The sequence below is a fragment of the Catharus ustulatus genome, chromosome 6 (assembly GCF_009819885.2).
Source record: "Catharus ustulatus isolate bCatUst1 chromosome 6, bCatUst1.pri.v2, whole genome shotgun sequence".
Lineage (NCBI taxonomy): Eukaryota > Metazoa > Chordata > Aves > Passeriformes > Turdidae > Catharus > Catharus ustulatus.
In genome coordinates, this window is record NC_046226.1 from 54000691 (window position 1) to 54019832 (window position 19142).

The window sequence follows — 19142 nt, forward strand, 5'->3', positions numbered from 1 at the left end:
ACCTGACACCTGCAGAAGGAGTTGTTCCCACTCAAATGCACACCTAAGCACCGTTCCCTGAACAAAAGAAGCTGAACAAACCTTACCAGTTGTTCATTTTGGTCCATAGGAAGTCTCTGCTAGAAATTATTCCTTTTGGAACACTTTTGGAAGGATGGCCTGGATTTCATTGAGCCACTAAAAACCACCTGGCTGAGGTGCAGAATCCGAGAACTTCCTGAAATCAGAAAGAATTTTAAAAGATCAGTGAGAGCAGAGGTCCCCTGGAAATTTCAGGAAGCTGCTGAGATTCAAATAGTTGAATATTTCCTGATGTGGAATCACTTGGAAGGAGATTCTGGGAAGCATCTCTACCAGGAGCAGCCACCAGTAAAAGGAGATATGTTTTCCCTACAAAGTTGCTGGGCATTCCCTGGACTGCAGGTGAGCCTTGTCACTGCTGGGATCTACTTGCTCACCTTGTGAGATACAGACCCCATCTCTGGCAAATCAGAAACCAAATTTTCCTTCTTCCCTGTGGGAGAGACTGGAGTACACAGGCAGCTTCCCAAGTACCAGCCTTTGTCCTTCATGCTCAGCTAGGCAAGGGCTTGGTTCTGAGTTCTGAACTGCTTCAAATATATCCTTGCTGCCATAGAGAGTTTAGGATAGGAAAGATCCAGGGAAAAAAAGAAGCAGCAAGGATTTATGTGTCATCGTGTTCCATGACTGGTAAGTCCTTCAATAAGTCATCCAATGGGGCAAAGAGGCAAAGGTTGAACCACGGCAGTCCACAGCCAACCAGTGTTTCTTGATGCCATAAAGTGGTGAATGCAGCCAAGGGCACAGGGCGGAACCAGGAGAAGATCAGCTGAAAAAAAGGGATTTTTCAGCAAGTGGCAGCTCACCATGGCTATTCCTCACTGGCTCCTCGTGTCCGCACTCTTCCTGCTGCCCCTCTTGGCACAGGTTTCAGCACAGGAACTAGGTAAGCTCTTTCACAAGTTCCATGTCTCTGAGGAATGTCTCCCGTGGGAGGGGGTGGCCCTGTTAGAGGGGGGAGGTTGCTACGCTCCAAGACACGTTTGCTCCACGGCTTGTGACCACAGCTCTCACCCAGCTCCTTCACAACGCAAATCCTTGGGTAATTTTGCATTTTATTTGTGTGTTTTTTCCAGGATGTTCTGTCAGTAACAACCAACCAAGCGTTCCTGAAAATCACTGTCCTTATGTGGTGACTGCCGTCCATGTGCAGCCGGGTTTCACCCTAACAATCGATTCCAACTCCCCCGATGGCCAATTCTTCACCATCCAGGACTCCGAGCTGCAGCTCACACAGTGCGTGGACTATGAGGTAAGCCTCCAGCTGGCAGGCTGTAAGGATGGGGTGGATAATGCTGGGATGCAATGAGTTTCAACCTAGAGTCTTGGGCTTCTGGGGATTCTTAGCCCATTTCTAAAGGAAATAAGTTATTTCAGTTGTGTGAGTTTGGGAGCCTACAAAAAAGGGCCTAGAATGACAGGATAAGGGGGAGTGACTTCAAACTGCCAGAGGGCAGGGTTAGATGGGATATGGGGAAGAAATTCTCCCCTGTGAGGGTGGTAAGGACCAGGCACAGGTTGCCCAGAGAAGCTCTGACTGTTCCATCCCTGGAAGTGTCCAAGGCCAGTTTGGACATGGCTCGGAGCAACCTGGGATAGTGAAAGATGTCCCTGCCCATGGCAGGGGATTGGAATGAGAGGAGCTTTAAGCTCCTTTCCAACCCAAATCATTCTGGGATTCTGTCATCTTGTGTGAACCAGAAAGGCAGTATAAAAGGTCATTGTGTTCACTTAGGTTGCTGCTAAATTATTTTAGCACCCTGGAGTGCTCTGTATACAGCCACAGGCATCCTTAAGCTCCCTTTCAATGGAAAAATCCACTTTTACTTGAGCAGAGTTAACACCCCACAGGTGCCACTGTACTTGCTGCATAGAATGTTTCTGATTTATTCAATTTTCTAAGAAATCTGTTTGGTTTTACCTGAGGTGAGAGACAATGGTAGATTAGGTCTGCCAATATCTTACAAGAATTGCAGGGAGAGCACCTGGAATATGGGGCTGCTTTGGTATCACGGTAAACAAGTTCCCAAAATTAATGAAAGACAGGAAAAGTTAGATACACCTGAAAATAAGATAAAGCCCAGCAGCGTTTCTGATTCAGCAAAGCATGAATTTGGTTCATTTGCTTTAGCCAGAGTTTGTACTCTTGGGCTGTTTCTACAGTGTGTGGGTTTGTTTTTCATGCAGGTGGACCCCGTGCTGCTGCTGTACCTGAACTGCGAGGGCCCTGCTGCCCAGGTGAGTGCTCTCCCCTGGGACCAGGCACTGCAGGTAGTGCTTCCCCTGCTCTTCCTAATCCTCTGGCATGGGCATGGGCAGGTGTCCTGCTCCTTGTGGACAGACTTGCTGCTCTCATAGCCACAGAGAGTGCCAAGGCTCTGCCAGTGGGAAGGAGGTGGCAGCAAGCCCACAGTCCTGCTCCAGGATGTGGGCTGGCTGCAAACCCCAGCCCCATCCAGCCCCCATCCTTACACCATCCCTTCTGGTCACTCTGCAAAGCAGGAGCAGCCCCAACAGCCTATTTTTGTCTTTGATTCTTTGTTTTGCCCATTCTGCAGAGCTATTCCTTGGAAATTGTAGTCACCGTTCTGAACGAGAATGACAACAGCCCCGTGTTTGCACAGCCAAACCTCAGCAGGGATGTCCCAGAGGTAAGGGGTTTTGGAAGGGAAGATGGCACTGCTCACTGAGTGCTGTGGCACTGAGGAAGGGTCAGCAGGGAGAGAGCTTCAGTCCTAGTCACACAGACAATAACTACAACAATGTGTTTTTTCAGGATACAACAGTGGGCACGGCCATTGTAGCCCGTGAAGAATTAAGTGCTAGTGATGCTGACCTGGACACCATCTACTATGAACTCACTACCACAGTGCAGGTGAGCATCTCTGGGGATAAACAGTAGCTCTGGAGAAGCTGGACTCAGAAGATCCCCAACTTTGAGTAGTAGGTCACTGCATTTAGCTCTCCCAACTTTTACAAAATCCAAACATTGATTTGGTTAACAAAGCAGAGCCATCAATGCTGCAGGTATTGAATTCTCTTATGGCTCACCCTTTCAATGCTCTGCACAGATTAAACATTCATCTAGGATATTCAGAGCCATAATGACTCAGGGAAGTCTTGTTGGTATGATCTGTGAACATATCAGGAGACCTTTGTACCTCAGGGAGCTCAGAATTGTGCTGAGTCTGATGGGGAAAGGAGTTCTTGCCCTAATTGCCATCAGCAGCACAGGAAATGGATTGTGCACACAGTTAAACCAATGCCAGCCTAGAGCACAAGGGCTGGCTGTAAACTAAAATCAAAAGGAAATTCAAGAGAAAAACCAAATGTATGTTTGCATTTTTGAAAAGCATTGTGGAGAGAGCAGACAGTGCCTCAATTACCTCTATATCCCCAGGGAATTTCAGTTTCTGTGAACAGAAACCACCAGTTTTTTAGCTCTGGGATCAGACTTTGCATTCACTTTGGTCATTGAGAGGGATTTAGAAATTCAGAGGCATAAGATTAAAGGAGAACCAAAGCAAGTGCAGAAGGTTATAGAGTAAAATGCAACACATGGCACTTTAACTCTTAACTCAGCTTTACTGTTTCTTTCAAAGTCCAGCTGTGTTAGGCTAGGGCAGGTGATCCTGTCAGCTCTCAAAGGCTGAGCCTTCTTTGACCTTCTTTGTGCATGGAAGTGAGATTCCTTGGCTGTTAGGGACCCAAAATCAAGGCTTGTTGGCAACTTGCTAAATGTAGGAACTGAATGAGGTGATAGATTTCATCCAGAAGCTGCTGAGCAGGTGAGCAGTTAAAGCAGGAGGTCTGGGAGAGGAAATTCACAGGAACAAACCTTTCCATCAAGCCAGGCAACTCCAGTGTGCAGTAAGTACATCAGACATTCCCACAGTGGCCCTCATCCAAGTCCCCAGGATTAAAGGTCCAGTTGAGATGACAAAGGCAGCAAAAAGCAGGATTTGCAATGTGTCTGTGATTGAGTCTGCTATAGGACTTTTCCTTTTCCTTTGCCAGGACACAGATGGTTATTTTGCCATAAGAGGAGTTAATAACCCAGAACTCTATTTACAAAAAGCATTGGACTATGACAAATTTAATTCAACAACGTTGCTCTTGTATGCAAGGGTAAGTGGTTTGGGAGGAACAGAATGGTCCCTCTTACCTGAAGGATGAGTGTGGATGGGACATCTCTGGGATAACAGGAGGGAAGGTGGGGACAGGGGGCGGGGGGTGCATTTGGAGAAGCTTTCCCTGTCCATGACTCCAATGACAGACCGGCAGTCAGCTCACCTCTACCAGCAGAGCAAGATAGCCGAGTGCCTTAGCTGCTCTCACATAAATTGCCAATTAAACAGAACGGAGTGACAATGGCTAAAGGGCCCCAGACCACTGCTTGTGGCAGATGGGGCCCCGTCTTGGCAGTGAAACATGTGTCTCACGAGTGTGCTTTGCCTTGGGGGCAGGACAGGCCGGCGACCAGCCCCACCAACACCACGCACACGGCCACGGCGACAATCACCATCACCATCCAGCAGAGCGACACCCGGGCACCCTGGTTCCTGCCCTGCACCCAGCTCCACAGTGACCACAGCGTCTGCATCAGCAGCCCCTACTCCGGCAGGGTCAACATCTCCGAGATGTCGGTGAGCAGGGGGCTCAGACAGTGCCCTGGTGCTGCTCCCAGCGGGAAGCGCTGAATCATTTCCATCAGCTTGTGCTGCTCTCCAGCATAATGCAGATGGTTCAGCAGAGCCTTCATCATCCCCCAGCCCAAGCAGCACTGTTCTTTGTGCTCCTACAGCACACCACAGGAGAGGCAGGAGCTGGGAGGGCAACTCAAGGCTCTCACCTCCACCGTGTCACTGGCACCTCCCAGCAATAAATCCCGTTCTGCCCAGGCAGAGATCTGGGCTGGGCTGGGCTGGGAGAGCTGCACTTGCTGACCTGGCCCTGGTGATTGTTTGTTTTGTTGTTGCAGACGGAGCCGCTCCTCCTGGAGCCAGGACCCATCTATGCTGTTGACCCTGACTACACCATCAACGACAGGATCGTGTACAGCATTGTTGGGGGTGAGTGCACCTTGTCACCTTCCACATGAGACATTGCTCATCTCTCCCGTGGTACCTGCCAAGAGCACTTGAGGGAGGGACTGGGATTTGCCCAGACTATACAGAGATGAAGAAAAAGAGAATTACAGTCCCACAAACCGGTCTCAATGAAATCTGTTTCAAAAAGATTTTGGTTTTTTTTTTTTTTTGTGAGATGAGACATGTTTTATCTTTAAGTCTTTAGATGTCACTTTGTCAGTCTGGTCATGCTGCTTTCATGCAGTCTTTGAGCTGAAGCTAAAATTCCCACATTATCAGCCTAATTTCTATTAATTGCTCAGAATTATGTTTTTATTCCCCAGCACATTGCCACTATCTCATCTGTCTTGTTTTAGTCTTGATTCCCAAAGGATCAAGGCAAAGGTCATCTTGGTCAAGTGGAGTGTTCCTCTCCCTTTACCTTGTATGTCTCACGGCACCACAGTTGTGAATATCCTCCTGATATCAAATGTATTAAAGAACATTAAATTCCACTGGCATTTGGATGGAGTGGAATTCCCCACAGTCAGTGACTCACATCCCTGTCAATAGAGAGCCCACAGTGTCTCAGGGTGAGGAAGAGAGCTAAAAATTCTGCTTATCTTACAACATGTATCCACCATGGGCACTTCTATGATTCCCACAAAGATGTAGGAGTCTGGTTTCTACCTGAACATAAATACAAGGCTTGTGTCTAGACTCCTTTTATAATCAGTAGAGAGAAATAAGAATTCCCTGAGCAGACTGGGAACTGGATGGAGATTTTCAGTCCTGAAACTGCACCAGAGGCTCTGGGCATTTATCATACTTTTAGACTGGCAATCTGTGGGTCTAGGCACTGGAAATGCAAAGCTTTGCTGTCCTACCTCATTTATTTGGGTTCACACACATCTAATGTGTCCCTCTGCATCCCTGACCAGCATTCCCAGTCTTGGAAGCAGCCAGGCAGGCAAGGAAAACAACATTTTTCCTTGGGTAAACTGTACTTTACCAAGGAAAATTCCTTGAGGGTGTTTTCACTAAGACATGGAAGAATGAGTCTGTGAGCTCCAGGTCACTTCATGAAGGAATCTGATGGTTGAATGGTCTTTGCATTTTCTCTAGGGAATACAGACGAAGTGTTCTCAGTGGATGAAGACACAGGGAATCTAACCATGAACAAAGTTGTGACTTCCCCAGATTCCTTTCTGTTGCAAGTTATGGTAAGTGATGACATTACAGCCAGCCCAGCTGCATTTCCAGGAAGCAGCAGCCTGGATGCAGCAGGAGTCAATGACCTCAAAAAGAACTCAGTTACTTTATTTTGAAGGGCCCAGTGTTTGACCCATGTCTTGCACCAACCCTCATGCAATGCTCCTGCAGCAGTTGAGAGTTGCCCCTCAGGTGTGGGTGGTGACAGCAAAGGAAATTCACCCTGGGCACATTCTGCTGAGTTGGGAATTGCAACGGGCTTCGGATGGAGCCTGTGCTTTTGTGTTTCACCAGGGCCAGGAGAAGTCTGGCATCTCTCTCTCCCTTTCTCTCCAGGCCACCCAGGTCAGCAACGTAAGGAAATACTCTGTAGCCACTGTAGAGATCAAGGTCATCAATAAAAGCAATTTTCCACCCTACTTTGAGAAGGGAGTCTACAACGGGACGGTGTTTGTTGGGCTGCCCCAGAGAAGCTTCGTCTACCAAGCTGGAGATCCTTCCACCCCCCTGGTGATAACAGCATTGGATCAGGATTTCCCTGATGTAAGAAACTAAAAGTGCTCTGTGTTCTGTCTCACTGCTTCAAGCTTAAAGCAGGATCAGGAAACACAAGGGAGGGCAGGTGGGGAGAGGCAAATGCATGTTGTCCTCTAGTGTTCCACGTTATATTCCCTTGGAAATTCCACAGATACCAGAACCACTTATGGTGTGATGTAATGGGGAGAAGCTGCTGGACTCCCCTCTTCCAAAGCCAGTCCCACACAGATCACTTGCATAGGTGTGTTTTGCCTGGGCAAGTACTAAAGTTGCCAACACAAGCTGGGTTAAGACTTGGGAATGTTTTTATGTTTTTGTGGTACATTCTTGGCCTCTGAGCAACAGGGTGAATGCACCTGAGTTCAGCCTTTTTCCCTGCTCAGCCCAGGTTTATTTATTACTCTCCACACCTGCTCATACCTCAGGTGTTTTGGACAAATCCTGCCAAGGGGTTGTTGGGAAGATGCGTGTGAAGCACAGTGTGGTTTGATCACCCCCTCTCTGGCCTTTCAGAAAATCAACCCCAACATCGAGTACTATCTCAAAAACAGCACCGACTTCATCGCAACCAAGGATGGGCTTATCCTGACCAACGTGGTGCTGCAGTCCCCAGGAACTGTGACCATCCAGGTAGGGCACCTTTCTTGGGTATTTTGTCAGGGGTGTGGAAAGAAGGAGGAATTCAAATCCTCTTTTTGCTTGGGTCAAAGGAAGCAGTCAATAACTTTAGATTCGTGAGAAGCTGGATGTTCCCTTTGTCCACATGCCTGCCCAAGGCTTGTCTGGCACAGTGAATGGCTGTGGTGAGGATAGGGACAAGGTACTTTCTCCTCCAAGGGCCCCCCACAGACCTTGAGAGTGAGCTGGAGGTCTGGGAGTCCCTAAGCCATCTCTTTCCCATGTTCCCATAGGCTGTTGGAAAAGATGTGTTGAGTCTGCAGGAGGCAAGCACCATAATTGTGGTGGAGGTCGTCCCTGCCACAGGTAGGTTGGGGGAGGTTCTCTGTTTTCTGCTCTGGGGTGTCTTTTCTATTTCTGGCCATGATGGGTCACCTGCTGAAGTCTGTGAGCCTGGCCCCAAACCTACAGGAGGTTCTGTGGTGGCTTTAAGAGGCAAAACACCCCAACAACATCCTCACAGTGTAGTCACCACATGCCTTGAAAAGCCTCCTAAGACTTTAAGTGGTGCCGTGTGTTGGAGTGTCTTTTCTTGTTGTTCCAAAGCTAAATCCAGGGTTGGTTCATGATGGGAAATAACCCAGGATGTCTTACCATGGCAAAGGAGACCTCAGTACATCATTAGTCCTTTTTAGCCAAAAACAAATCAGCAATGCTCTTGCCTTAGGCAGAGCAGAGGGCAGCTGGCACACCCCAAAGCCAGGCTCACCCATGAGCTAAGGCATTTCTAGTGAGGTCATTTGGGACCAGGGTTTTATGGTCTTACAGGAGAAACAGCCCACGAGTGATAAGGGAGGCTCCACGTAACCCTCCAGCTACTGTTTAACCTTGTCAACGTAAAAACAGCTCACACTTCCATACTGCTGAGAAAGGATCCTTCAATTGGCCTTCTAAATAAATTAGGATTGAAGTTCATAAAGCTTCTTATGCTTTGAGTTAGGATGAAGCAACAGCAATGAATTTTTATGTCAGGATAGGCAGACAATGCCCAGACCCCACACGATGATGTGCGATTGAAGTTCCGTCGCTTCACCCTCATCACCACCATTGAGGGGTAGGAAAATCAAGTGGGTTTCTGGGTGTAAATTTGGATTCCCTAAAGGCAGTGTCACTTCACAGCTAAAAACCACTGAAACCCAATTTAAGGGCACAGCCCAGTATAAAACTAGTCCATGTGTGAGCTCAGAGTTACAAATGCTCCAACACTTCTGGGCAACTTTGAAATGTTGCCCTTGCTGCTTAAGCCACACAAAGCAATGGTGCTGTTGAATATGCAGAACTACACAGCTCTGTGACTCTCTGTGGGCTGTGGCTCCTCAGGAGACAGGATTAAGCAGCAAAACTTCCCTGAAGTCCTAAATCCTTGCCAAGGTGTTAATGATAAACTAAGGGCGGAATCGAATGTGGAGGGAATACTCCAATTCCATTATCATAAACAGATCAGCAGGAGAACAAAACTTTGTTTCATTAATCCTTAATGAGAGTCATTTACACTACAAAATGAAGCTGGAAAATTTCAAGAATTCCCACCACCACCACCAAGCAAAGCTGGGGATGGTACTGTCTTTCCAGTCTGGTGTCAATCTCTGTACAAATACCTGACACTGAGCAGTGGCTGGAAGCAGAAGCTGCCCCTGAGCAGACTGAGCAATATTGCTACAGCTACGAAAGGACAGGAAAGGTCTTCTTGTCCTGGGGACTTTCTAATGCTTTTCCTATTTCCTGTTGCCTTTTTTTTTTTGTTTCTTATTTTGATGTGTTCATCTGTATTGGAGGGGATGTTCCAGATGAAAGGAAGCTTTACATTTTCACACACAGATCTACAATCTAACCTCATTTTTGCATTCTGGTGTAAAAGGGTGAAGTGGGAAAGTCAAAGAACCAAATAGCTTTATTCCATGCAGCATCTGCTTGCCTGATGCAGTCAGGTATTTATTAACTCAGTTAAATCACGGGGTAAAAGTCACTGTACTGTAAATGGCTGCTATTTCCACCTCATGGAATTTATTGGAAATGACAGCATTCTGTGTAATTAAAAAAGGAGCCCTCTGCTTTTAGGACAGCAAAAAAAGATTTTCTGTGGTATCAGATACATGACTGTCACATTCTGCAGCACAGGATTCTTCCTTGCCTTTCAAAAATTGGGTGGAGCTTCTCCCACAATGAAGGGATGTGCTGGAAAATGCTGCCTGCCAGGTTTAGGCTTTGTAACACCGGTTTGTTTTCCTCGCAGCTGTAACCCCCTCTGACAAGATGTACTCTGCTCAAGACATGGCTATCTTAGGGGGCGTGTTAGCAGCACTGCTGTTAATTGCCTTAGTCTTCCTTGGAGTGCTGCTGTGGAAATCCAGTAAATGGTATGGAAAACCTCTCAAATTCCTGATGAAGAAAAAGGTAAATGCCTTGTTTGTACCTGAACTTCTAAGAGTTAGAAAGTGGGCTCTGAGGAAGCTTTGAAGTATGGATGTGCTGCCCAAGTACCACATATTTGTGTGAAGGTGGTGAATCATTCCCAAGACAAAGCTTGCAGAGGTAGCATCACTTTGGTGCTGTTTGCTGCTGTTCTTTCTGCCCCTGAGGCTGGATCTGTGTGATGGATGGTGAGCAGACATGGTAAGGAGAGCACCACAGCACTATGGAGCACAAAATCTAGGATAAATGTGGCACACATCAGGGGCAGTCTCTGGAAAACACCTGCCTGTGGTATAAACCACTGTTCATCCTCCACAGCCAAAGGAGAGGAGAGTTCCTTCACATCTGATCCCAAAGCCTGGACTCAGTCTGCACTTGAGCTATTTGATTTTGGACCTCTCAGGTCCCTGGCAGATTGGTCACTGGGAAGTTTAGGGTGTAATTTGTCTGATCAGAGATCGGTCTGTGCCACAGACTGGGCCTGCCAGGAGCTTAGACCCGCAGAGCACACAGCTCAGGTGGGTAACAGAATTCCTTCACTCTGAGTGAGGGAAATCCCACTGCAGATTAGGGTGGATACAAATCACCACGTGTGTGGTGCTGGTGCTCAGCCCTCCTGGAGAACAAGCCCACTTATCTGAGAAAGCTCCAGAAACAGAGCCAATAAAAATGTCTCTTCCAGGGATCTGCATCTTTCCCCAGTTTCAAATAAGTCTAACTGCAAACCAAGCTGAACCTTCCTGAGCAGGAGCTCAGTCACTGTAGTAGTAGTCACTCAGCTCTTTTCCTGTCACTACACTCACAATGGCTCTCTCCTCTTGTAGCTCTCCAAGGAAGTATACACGGGTTACCAGAATGAATATTACCAGGAAGATGAACAGCCAGATGTGAGCAGCAAGCAGACATCAGAAACCAGCAGTGTGCAGGAAGAGACTCCTGTGCCAGCACAGCCAGCACTTGCCTTGCACTCCTCCAGTGCAGAGGAAACAGAGAGTCTCCCAAAAGGCTCCATACCTTCCACTGTCATCTTTGGCCAGGAAGAGGAAGAAAAGGAAGAAGAGGCTGGACAGGAGAAAGAAGTGAAATCAATCCTCAAAACAGACAGGCACGCGGCAGATGATGGCTACAAAGCTGTCTGGTTTAAGACTGACGTGGACCCCGAGGCTGGAGAGAGGGTGGAAGTGATTGAGGACAATGCAGCAGATGATGATGATGATGATGATGATGATGATGATGACAGTGACCAAGATCTGCAGAAGAATGAGCAGGAGGAGGAAGAAGGTTCTGACACAGACAGTCACCACCGAGGGCTGGGAGAGTCCTTTGCCTCAGCGAGCTCGTCACCCCCAACAGCAGAGGTGACAGTCAACATGGCTCACACAGATGACACTGAGATATAATGGAAATTGGGTACACACCCCCAAAAATGGGACAATCTCAGCTTCCTTGCTGACATGAAGCCCATCTTTTTGCTCAGGGAATGCAGGAGGGTGAGGTTATCTGTACTGCTTGTCTGAATGCAACAAATAGGCCAGAAGAGATTACAGCTAATTTAACCCTTCAGTGAGACCTTGGAATATCACTTAGGATTTTCAGGGTGAAGCATTTCACCTTTCCACCTTCCTGACTGTTCCCTCTGGGTCCCTTGACATCACCTTTCCTAACCTGGCTGCAGGTTCAGCAGAGCTGTAGCTGTCCTGGCCTGGCAGCAGCAAGCCCAACTCACAGGAGCAGTTGAGTTGCACAGTCCAGGGTTGTTTGGCTCTTCCCCTGAGGGTGTTGCAGCAGGGTGTCAGCAAATCCCTCTGAGCCTGCAGGTGCTCCTCTGACTGTGCAGGAGCTGACCTCTAGGCTTGGCTCTGCTCTGTTCTCCCAGCACAAGCAGCTGGAATGTGCCACCAGGCCCTTGTCCTGCCAGCCAGGAGGTTCCATGCTCAGGACCTGCTGTTTCCTCTGTCACTGGTAAACAAGGACTCATCACATGTTCCTTACTGAAGGACTTTGTCATCAATTTTCTGTGTCATAAACCCACTAATTGTGCAGTACTTTAGCTATCTGCTATCTGTCAGGCAAAAGAGCTCCTGAGATATTGTCTTCAAATGCCAGGTCAGCACTCTGTTTCCAGGTAGCAGAGCAAAGGAAATATTTGATGCTCTTGTCTAAGTTTGCACCTCCCATCAACCAATCTCTTCCCCCAGCTGGCAGCCAAAAGCTGGGCTGGTTCCCACCAGCTGAGAGCATGGCTCTGTCCATTTGCATCTCCTGATCATCAGCACAAGATCTGTGCTGTTCCTGGAGAAAGAAACCAAAGACTGACCGCTGGGATCTGCGAGAACATCAGAGCACATGTGATTCCTATGGAGGCCAGGGTTCCTGTGCTCAGTGCTGTCTCTGGAGAATGCTGCCCTGGCCTCCTGGACTCCAGGAGCTGTGCTTGTGCTGAAGATCAAGCCCAGGACCTGGGAAGCTTTCCTGCTTCGTGCAGCAAAGCTGTTTGCCCGGGAATTACGGTGTGATAATGGAGGGTGGGGAGCACGCCCAGTGTTTGCCTTATAAAGATTCCCTCCAGCAGCTTTGAGATGTGTCCAGGAAGCATTTCCCACAGGACTATGAGAACTCTGGCAGCTGCTCAGTGCCAAGCCAACACCTCTGGCCACCAGCAAGGCTGAAGGTCGAGCCTGATGCTGCTCGTGGGATGTTGCTGATGTGGGGAGAAGCCGGAGTGCTTCTCCTCTGCTCCGTTTCCTTGGTGTCTGTGCCATGTGTGGTCCATTCCTGTCAGCGCTCTGCTGTCTGTCAGCCTTCCCCCTGCTGCTGGGTACTCTGGATTTCTGCTGGCACACTGATTTATGAGCTCCCTGTGACTGAAATGTGTGTTCAGCTCTTGGTACTTTCCTTCCCGTCACCAGTGTGCTTCCCGTGCTCTTGGAATGGGACTGGTCCCATCAAACCATTCTTTGTTTTCTCCCATGTCTCATCAGTGCAGACAGCCACGGGGTTTGGTGTTTTTCAGGGTTATGGGTGTTTAATTTCAAAGGAGGTGATGTTTGGTAAATATCACGTCTGTGGAAGTGGTGGTTGTTGTGAGGAGAAGTACAACAACACAATAATAAAACTCGGCAGCTGGCAGAGCTCAGCTGCTTCCAGCTATTGCTGTTAAAGACTCCAGAGCTGCATTCTTGACTGCTGTCCTTTTGGAAAGAAATAAACAAAAATGTGTAAGGGACAGGAAGAAAATTTAACCTTTTAAGTTCAAGTCCATATGTACTTGCACTCCATCTGTTTGGGCTGGTTTGTCTGCTGAGGCTGGGAAGGGTGACAGAGCTTTTGCATCCTTGTACAACAATCACATTCACTTATAAACATCTGCATAAGAAAGAAAAATGTACCTATATAAATGTTTTTAGAAAATTGGATCAGCTGAAGTGTTTTTGATGACAAATAAATATCTAAGTACCTTGAAAATCTCATCCTTACACTCCAGAGACATACAAGTGCTTTTGGAAGTTTAACTCTACAGGTAGATGTAAGAAATCTCTTTCACTCCATCCCCAGTCAAGCTCTGTTTTCATTTCTGTACCAGCTTAGAATGATACTTTTTAAATATTTGTAATGCAGAGCTGTAAAAAGCTGGTCAGCAAATCTTCAGGGGGAGAAAGAGCAGATCTGTGGTAAGTGTGGGTTTGAGGTTTTACAGGTTTTTTACAGGTGGGAGTGGCACAGATGCCCAGGGAGAGGATCCTCACAACTTTCCAGCTTTGAGCACCCTCTCCTGATGTAACACAGACCTGGCATGTGCCTGTTTCACCTTCATTTGGGCCTCTAGAAGGAAAAGAAGCCTCTCAGCTGCCACGGGAAGCTGAATTGAAACCAGCAGGTGCAAGCAGGGAATTGGAAAAATCTAGTAAATACAGACATTTCGCCTGCAGGAACTAACAGAAACAGACTGAAAAATTCCCAGGTATATGAAAATTAATTTCTGTTCAAATTCTGTCCCCATTTAGAACTGGATAACCTCACAGATTTCATCAAGTGTCATTGGAATAACTGACAGCAAATGCATCTTTTTGCTTTTTTTTATTTGCTTCTGAGAGAAAAATGGAAGAGAACTGGAAATATTTCTCTTTGTATGTAGGATAGCAGAATGATCTAGCATTTATAAACTTCCAAATGATAAACCGTCAGAGATAAAAGACCTATTTTAACCTGATTCCCCTTGGATATTGACCAGCCTTAGCTCCAAAAGGGATTCTCTTTCCTTCAAAAAAAAAGAAGTCAAATTTTATTCTGGTTTGTGCGATTTATTTTTTAATGAGTTGGTTGCTGAGTTCTCATGGAAATAAAGCTGACCTCAGCAGTAAATAAAATTTTAAAGAAACAGGATCAACTCCATCAAACAGGTTTTAAGAAAATTATGGCCTTTCCTTTTTATAAAGACTTCTTTTATCCAACCAGCAACAACAATAGTTCACCATCAAATCCCAAGGAACATGTTTTGAGCTATAACAACAACTGAGGCTGCAGAAATGACCCAGTAGTAGTACTGGGATAAAAATTGTATTCCTGTGCTCATTTTGCACAGAGAGGTGACTGTAATGAAGAACAGAGATGGGAGTGCTGGGTTTCCCCTTGATTTGTGTAAGCTGAGATAAACACTTGTATGATAAGCCTTAATAGAACAGCTGAAACATGTAAGACACCACAGTATATGTGTGTTCTGCTTGGATTTATACATCTTTATGGATGTGTCATGAGTTTTATAGAAGGATAAGTATCTTAACAGTGTAAAAGTAACAGATTTCTTAGGGAACTACAAGGCCATGTACACCTTCTAGGTGTCTCATGAGCTTCTTGCCCATGTAACACAGAAACAACCACCCATCAACACCATAGTCAGAATTTGTCTCCTCCATGCTTACAAAAGTTTCATGAGTCACAGACATCACAAAGCCTTCAGAGCCTGTGAGTTAAGGGCAGTTGAGAAGAAACAAAACATCCCTCTTTGCTCATCCAGTTTTCTTTATGAGAAATCTCTCCGTTACTGATCACGTTCCCAATAACAGCAGGCAGCAAACATGTCACTGCAGATTCCAAAAAAAACCATTGAAGGGGAGATCATCAGTCCTGCTTCCACCACCAGGTGGGACAAGAGATGGTCATATCCCAGGGCCTGGGCTGGGAATGTTTCATGGAATTGGCCAAGTAGCTTTTACTTCTGGGGTTTCCATAGTTTGTGCATGGCAGGCCCAGCCTGGGCTGCAGCCAGCTGGGCTGGGGGAACCGTTCCTGTACATTTCTGTTTAATTTTCTGTATTTTGTTAATTCTCTGTGGAAATCTGCTTTTAATAAAAAGCCCCTGAGGATACTGATGAGGTCCCAGGTTCCTGGGATTCACAGGTGTGTGCTCAGACCAAGGATTGTTCTGGCTGGCAGAAGCTGCACCAATCCCCCAGGAATCTCAGTCTGGGATTGTCTTTTCTCCCAGTTCTCCTCGATTTGGGGGTGCAGGGCAACCCTGCCCTGTGGATCTCCTAGAAGAGTTTTGGGGTTGAAAAGATTATTTTCTATTCTGCAGTATTTCTCTAGAACTTGATTAAAAAGACTAAAACTGTATCAATGTGGTTTTAATTGGCTCATTTGCATTGGTTAATTAAAGCAAATCGTTGAGAAGGGGCTTGAGCACCCCTTGGTTGGAGCTGGCAGCTCTGCTTTATTGTCTCTTCATTCTGTGAATTTCTTTTAATTATCTCTTAAGCAGTTACTGCAATTAAGATACACAGTGAGGAGAACAGCATTGCTGCCCTGCTGGATTGGGAAATCCGAGTGCAATTCCATGGAGAGATTGAGGGGGTGGGGAGCTGAGCCTCAGGCTGGGTTTTGGCAGCAGGAATGGGGTGAGGAGGGGAGAGGGGAGATCCCCCAAAGCTGGTTAAAGCAAATTCTGCTGAGTTTGGGTGCCCCCACCCCAAAAAAGGATCCTGGTTAAAGGGGGCTTGAGGAAGCAGCGGGAGGTGCTGGGGGGGCTGTGCTGGAACCCCAAATCCTGGCCAGGGATGGTGAGCAGTGCCAGGTCCACAGGGACACTATGGAGGGTGTGCTGGGATCCCCAAATTCCAGCCAGGAATGCTGGGCACTGCCAGACCTTTGGGACACTGCCTGACTCAGAGAGATTTCCCATTATGTTCTCTTATGCACGACACCTGGCATTTCATTGGAGTCACACAGGTTGCAAATCCCATGGGATCAGCTGGAATCCCAGCCAATCACACAGAAATCAGTCTGGGAGAGTTCTGGGAGAGCTCCCAGAGGTGCCCCGGCCATGGCAGGACCCTGCTGGGCACCAGCAGCAGCTCCCTCACCCCAGGGGGATGGGAAAGAGAACAGAGACAAAAACCCAGCTCAGAACACTTTCATAATGGAAACCAAATATATAATTAAATATATATAATTAATGTATAATTAAATATAATAATTTAATATTGATGACAACATGTAACAGTGATAGTGACAAGAGCAGTGAGAACAATGACAATGAAAAGGAGATGAGCCACTCCACACCCCCCCTTTAACATTATAAATCCAAAATCTAATCCAGAGCGCCACAAACTCCCAGTGGGGGGGATTTCCATATTCCTCTTATTTTTCTGTGGTCCATCCTGGAGATCTGTGGACTAAGGGAGGCACTGGCTGCTCCTCTGGGCAAGGGAAAGGTTCCTGTGCTATTCCCAAAAACTGGAATTAATGTCCTGGGAGCCCAGTCCGGTCCTTCCAGTGACTGGGGGTCACCCAGAGGGTCTTTACTTCCCTAAAATAAAGATGACATCCTGGTGCAGCGCATTTGCAGCAGGATTGGACACTCCTGGCCAAGGTGACCAGTCCATGGAAGTTGCACCTGTGACAATCCAAACAAGATTTTAAATTGGAGACTTAAAATCAGAAACTCCAATTCTTTTCAGAGCCCTTTGGGTACGATTGGTCACTGTCCAGAACTTCATTGCACACCTTTATCTTGGGTCTTCTAATCTCAGTATTCTGTTTTTCAGTCTCTTCTCTCCCAATTTAGCATAGTTTATATTTCAGCAACCTTGAAGGGTTTCAACAAGTTACAGAAAAATCTCTTAAAAATGGCTCATCCAGTGCACCTGTTATAAACATTGGTCTAAACTAAGGAATATGCAGGAAAACAACTAGGCATGGGAAAGTACAGCAAAATATAGAGAAAAGCATTTAAGCATCAAAATATGGAGAAAAACAGCTAAATACAATTTGGCTGGTGCACACGATACAGACCATGGCCCAGACTTGTTCAGGCATGTCCAGGGCCCAGGCTTGTTCAGCATTACTACATCAAGAGGTGATATTAATTCCATTATTCCCAAAGTTCGAATGATTCTGGCATTATTCCATGTCCCTGAGTGTGCCAGAAGCCCCAGAGCTCCAGGAGCTGCAGCCAGCTGCAGGCAGGTGTTTTTCTTTCTCAGCTTTTTGGGAGTGTGGGTGACTTCCCTTCCCTGGGAAGTTGGGAGTCCGGCTCTGGGAGTTGTCCCTGCCACAGACCCCACACAGATCCTGGCCCCTGCTGGAGCCAGTTCCCTTCTCATGGCCCACATCCTACAGGAAAATGGGAAAGCACCCAGTCGGCCCCAGTTCCAGTCAGGAATGTCTCAAACAGCTCTGTGGGGTGTTCCTCTTGCTCTGGAAGGGAAGCTGGGATGAGCACAATTCCCAGGGCCTGTGCAGGGCTCCCTATGGAACAGCACTCAGTCTTTTTTGCCCTCCTTCAGGGGCTGCATCCAGTGGGATTTTCCCACTTTTCAGCAGACCAGGGATCATTCTCCAGTGTCTCCAGATTTCCAGAGCTGACCCATTCCCAAGGACAAGGGAAGAACAAAGGTTTTAGCACTTACCATCATTAACTTTCCTTTCCCACAACAACTTGCTCTGGCTCTTTTTGTCTCAAAAGGTTCCTTGTCTTTGTTTCAGCCTTAGAGGATTCTCTGAGGAGATTTCACACCCACCAATCAAGATCCCAAACCCAGAGGGTTGTCCATGAAGGTGGAGCAGTGTTGGCTGCTCCACTGAATTTCCTCTATGTGCAAAACTTAAAAACCATTACACCACTTCGTAATTACCTTGAGCTGGTGCTGTAAGAATGAAAAACCAATTTTCCATGTCCAGAAGCAGGAGATTGTCCTGGTCAGGCTGTGAGACTTTAAAGTGCACACTGATCTGGGGGCTGTGACTGGGATTCCAGCAGGGATTGAGCCCTGTGTGTGTGCAAACCCAGCATGGGACGGGGAAGGTTTTCACTGAGGGAAGCTCTTGCTTTATTCTTTGGCCGTTTTTCTCTGGAATATTAAACAAAGAGGGAGGCCTTGTCCTTAATCCAATTACCACAGGGCAGCAAATAACTGTTTCTTGTTTACCAGCTATGAACAAAACTGGGAGCAGCACTGAGAAGGTTGGGAGCTGCTGCTCCACAGTGTCAGCAACAGAGAGAAAACACAAAATGTGTATCCAAAACCAAGGATGAAATTATTCCTCCTGCATTTAGTGGGACCAGGGCTAATTCTGCCCTGAATGACAAAGAACTTCTCCCCCAGAGAGCCCTCAAAAAGCCAAAGTGCAGCAGGGAAGGAAGGAAAGGCAGCTCTGCCTCACCTGCTGGGAGCAGCACAGGTCCTGCTGCTCCTGGGGACTGGGAACGAGTCTGGAGCCAAAAGCTCCTTCCCAGGCTGGAGGGGCTTTCCTAAAGCACCACCTCTGGTTCACATCCTGCTGCCTTTCCCCTCCCTTGGGAAAGGAAGGACTTCATCTAGAGCCTGGACAAGGAGGAAACAAGGAGGCCAATCAAACCATTTGGGGATTCCATGATCTCTCCACGCATTTATTTTGCACTATTTCCTCTCAAATTCAAATTCTCAAATTTAGATCATTCGTTAAAGCAATAATTTTTAAATTATTCAAAGAACTACAAGGGGAGCATCATAAGAATCATTTCTACACCCATCAAATCATTATTAATTAACTGGAAGCCAATTCCCTCTGTCCTTGTTTTGCTTTCCTGGAAAACCTTACAATCCCAGAGTCTCTCAGAGAGATGTACTGGGATTACTGGAAGGTTTGCTCTGTCAGAGAGCCAGGGGATTTTAC

General features: G+C 47.0%; 1 protein-coding gene and 1 long non-coding RNA gene across 2 annotated transcripts; one reads left to right on the forward strand and one right to left on the reverse strand.

Annotated features, from left to right (window-relative positions):
• The first annotated feature begins 885 nt into the window (after window positions 1–885).
• CDHR5 (cadherin related family member 5) lies at window positions 886–11389 on the forward strand. The gene is made up of 14 exons (XM_033062792.1): window positions 886–967; window positions 1158–1333; window positions 2269–2319; window positions 2640–2732; window positions 2858–2956; window positions 4099–4209; window positions 4548–4727; window positions 5063–5153; window positions 6276–6373; window positions 6699–6905; window positions 7413–7529; window positions 7811–7883; window positions 9811–9971; window positions 10814–11389. The coding sequence occupies exons 1-14, from the start codon at window positions 889–891 to the stop codon at window positions 11387–11389; spliced, it is 2112 nt and encodes a 703-aa protein (XP_032918683.1). The 5' UTR covers window positions 886–888.
• A 6512-nt stretch (window positions 11390–17901) lies between these two features.
• LOC116998064 lies at window positions 17902–18977 on the reverse strand. The gene is made up of 3 exons (XR_004418293.1): window positions 18651–18977; window positions 18122–18337; window positions 17902–17986 (listed from the first exon to the last, which is right to left on the reverse strand). It is a non-coding gene; the product is annotated as an uncharacterized LOC116998064 (long non-coding RNA).
• Window positions 18978–19142: the final 165 nt, after the last annotated feature.

Bases quoted from the DNA above. Each gene is read 5' to 3' on its own strand.
- CDHR5 (XM_033062792.1), top strand. From the start codon at position 889: ATGGCTATTCCTCACTGGCTCCTCGTGTCCGCACTCTTCCTGCTGCCC. The intron at 1,334-2,268 runs GTAAGCCTCCAG...TTTTTCATGCAG, and splicing joins CACAGTGCGTGGACTATGAG to GTGGACCCCGTGCTGCTGCT. The intron at 7,884-9,810 runs GTAGGTTGGGGG...TTTTCCTCGCAG, and splicing joins GGAGGTCGTCCCTGCCACAG to CTGTAACCCCCTCTGACAAG.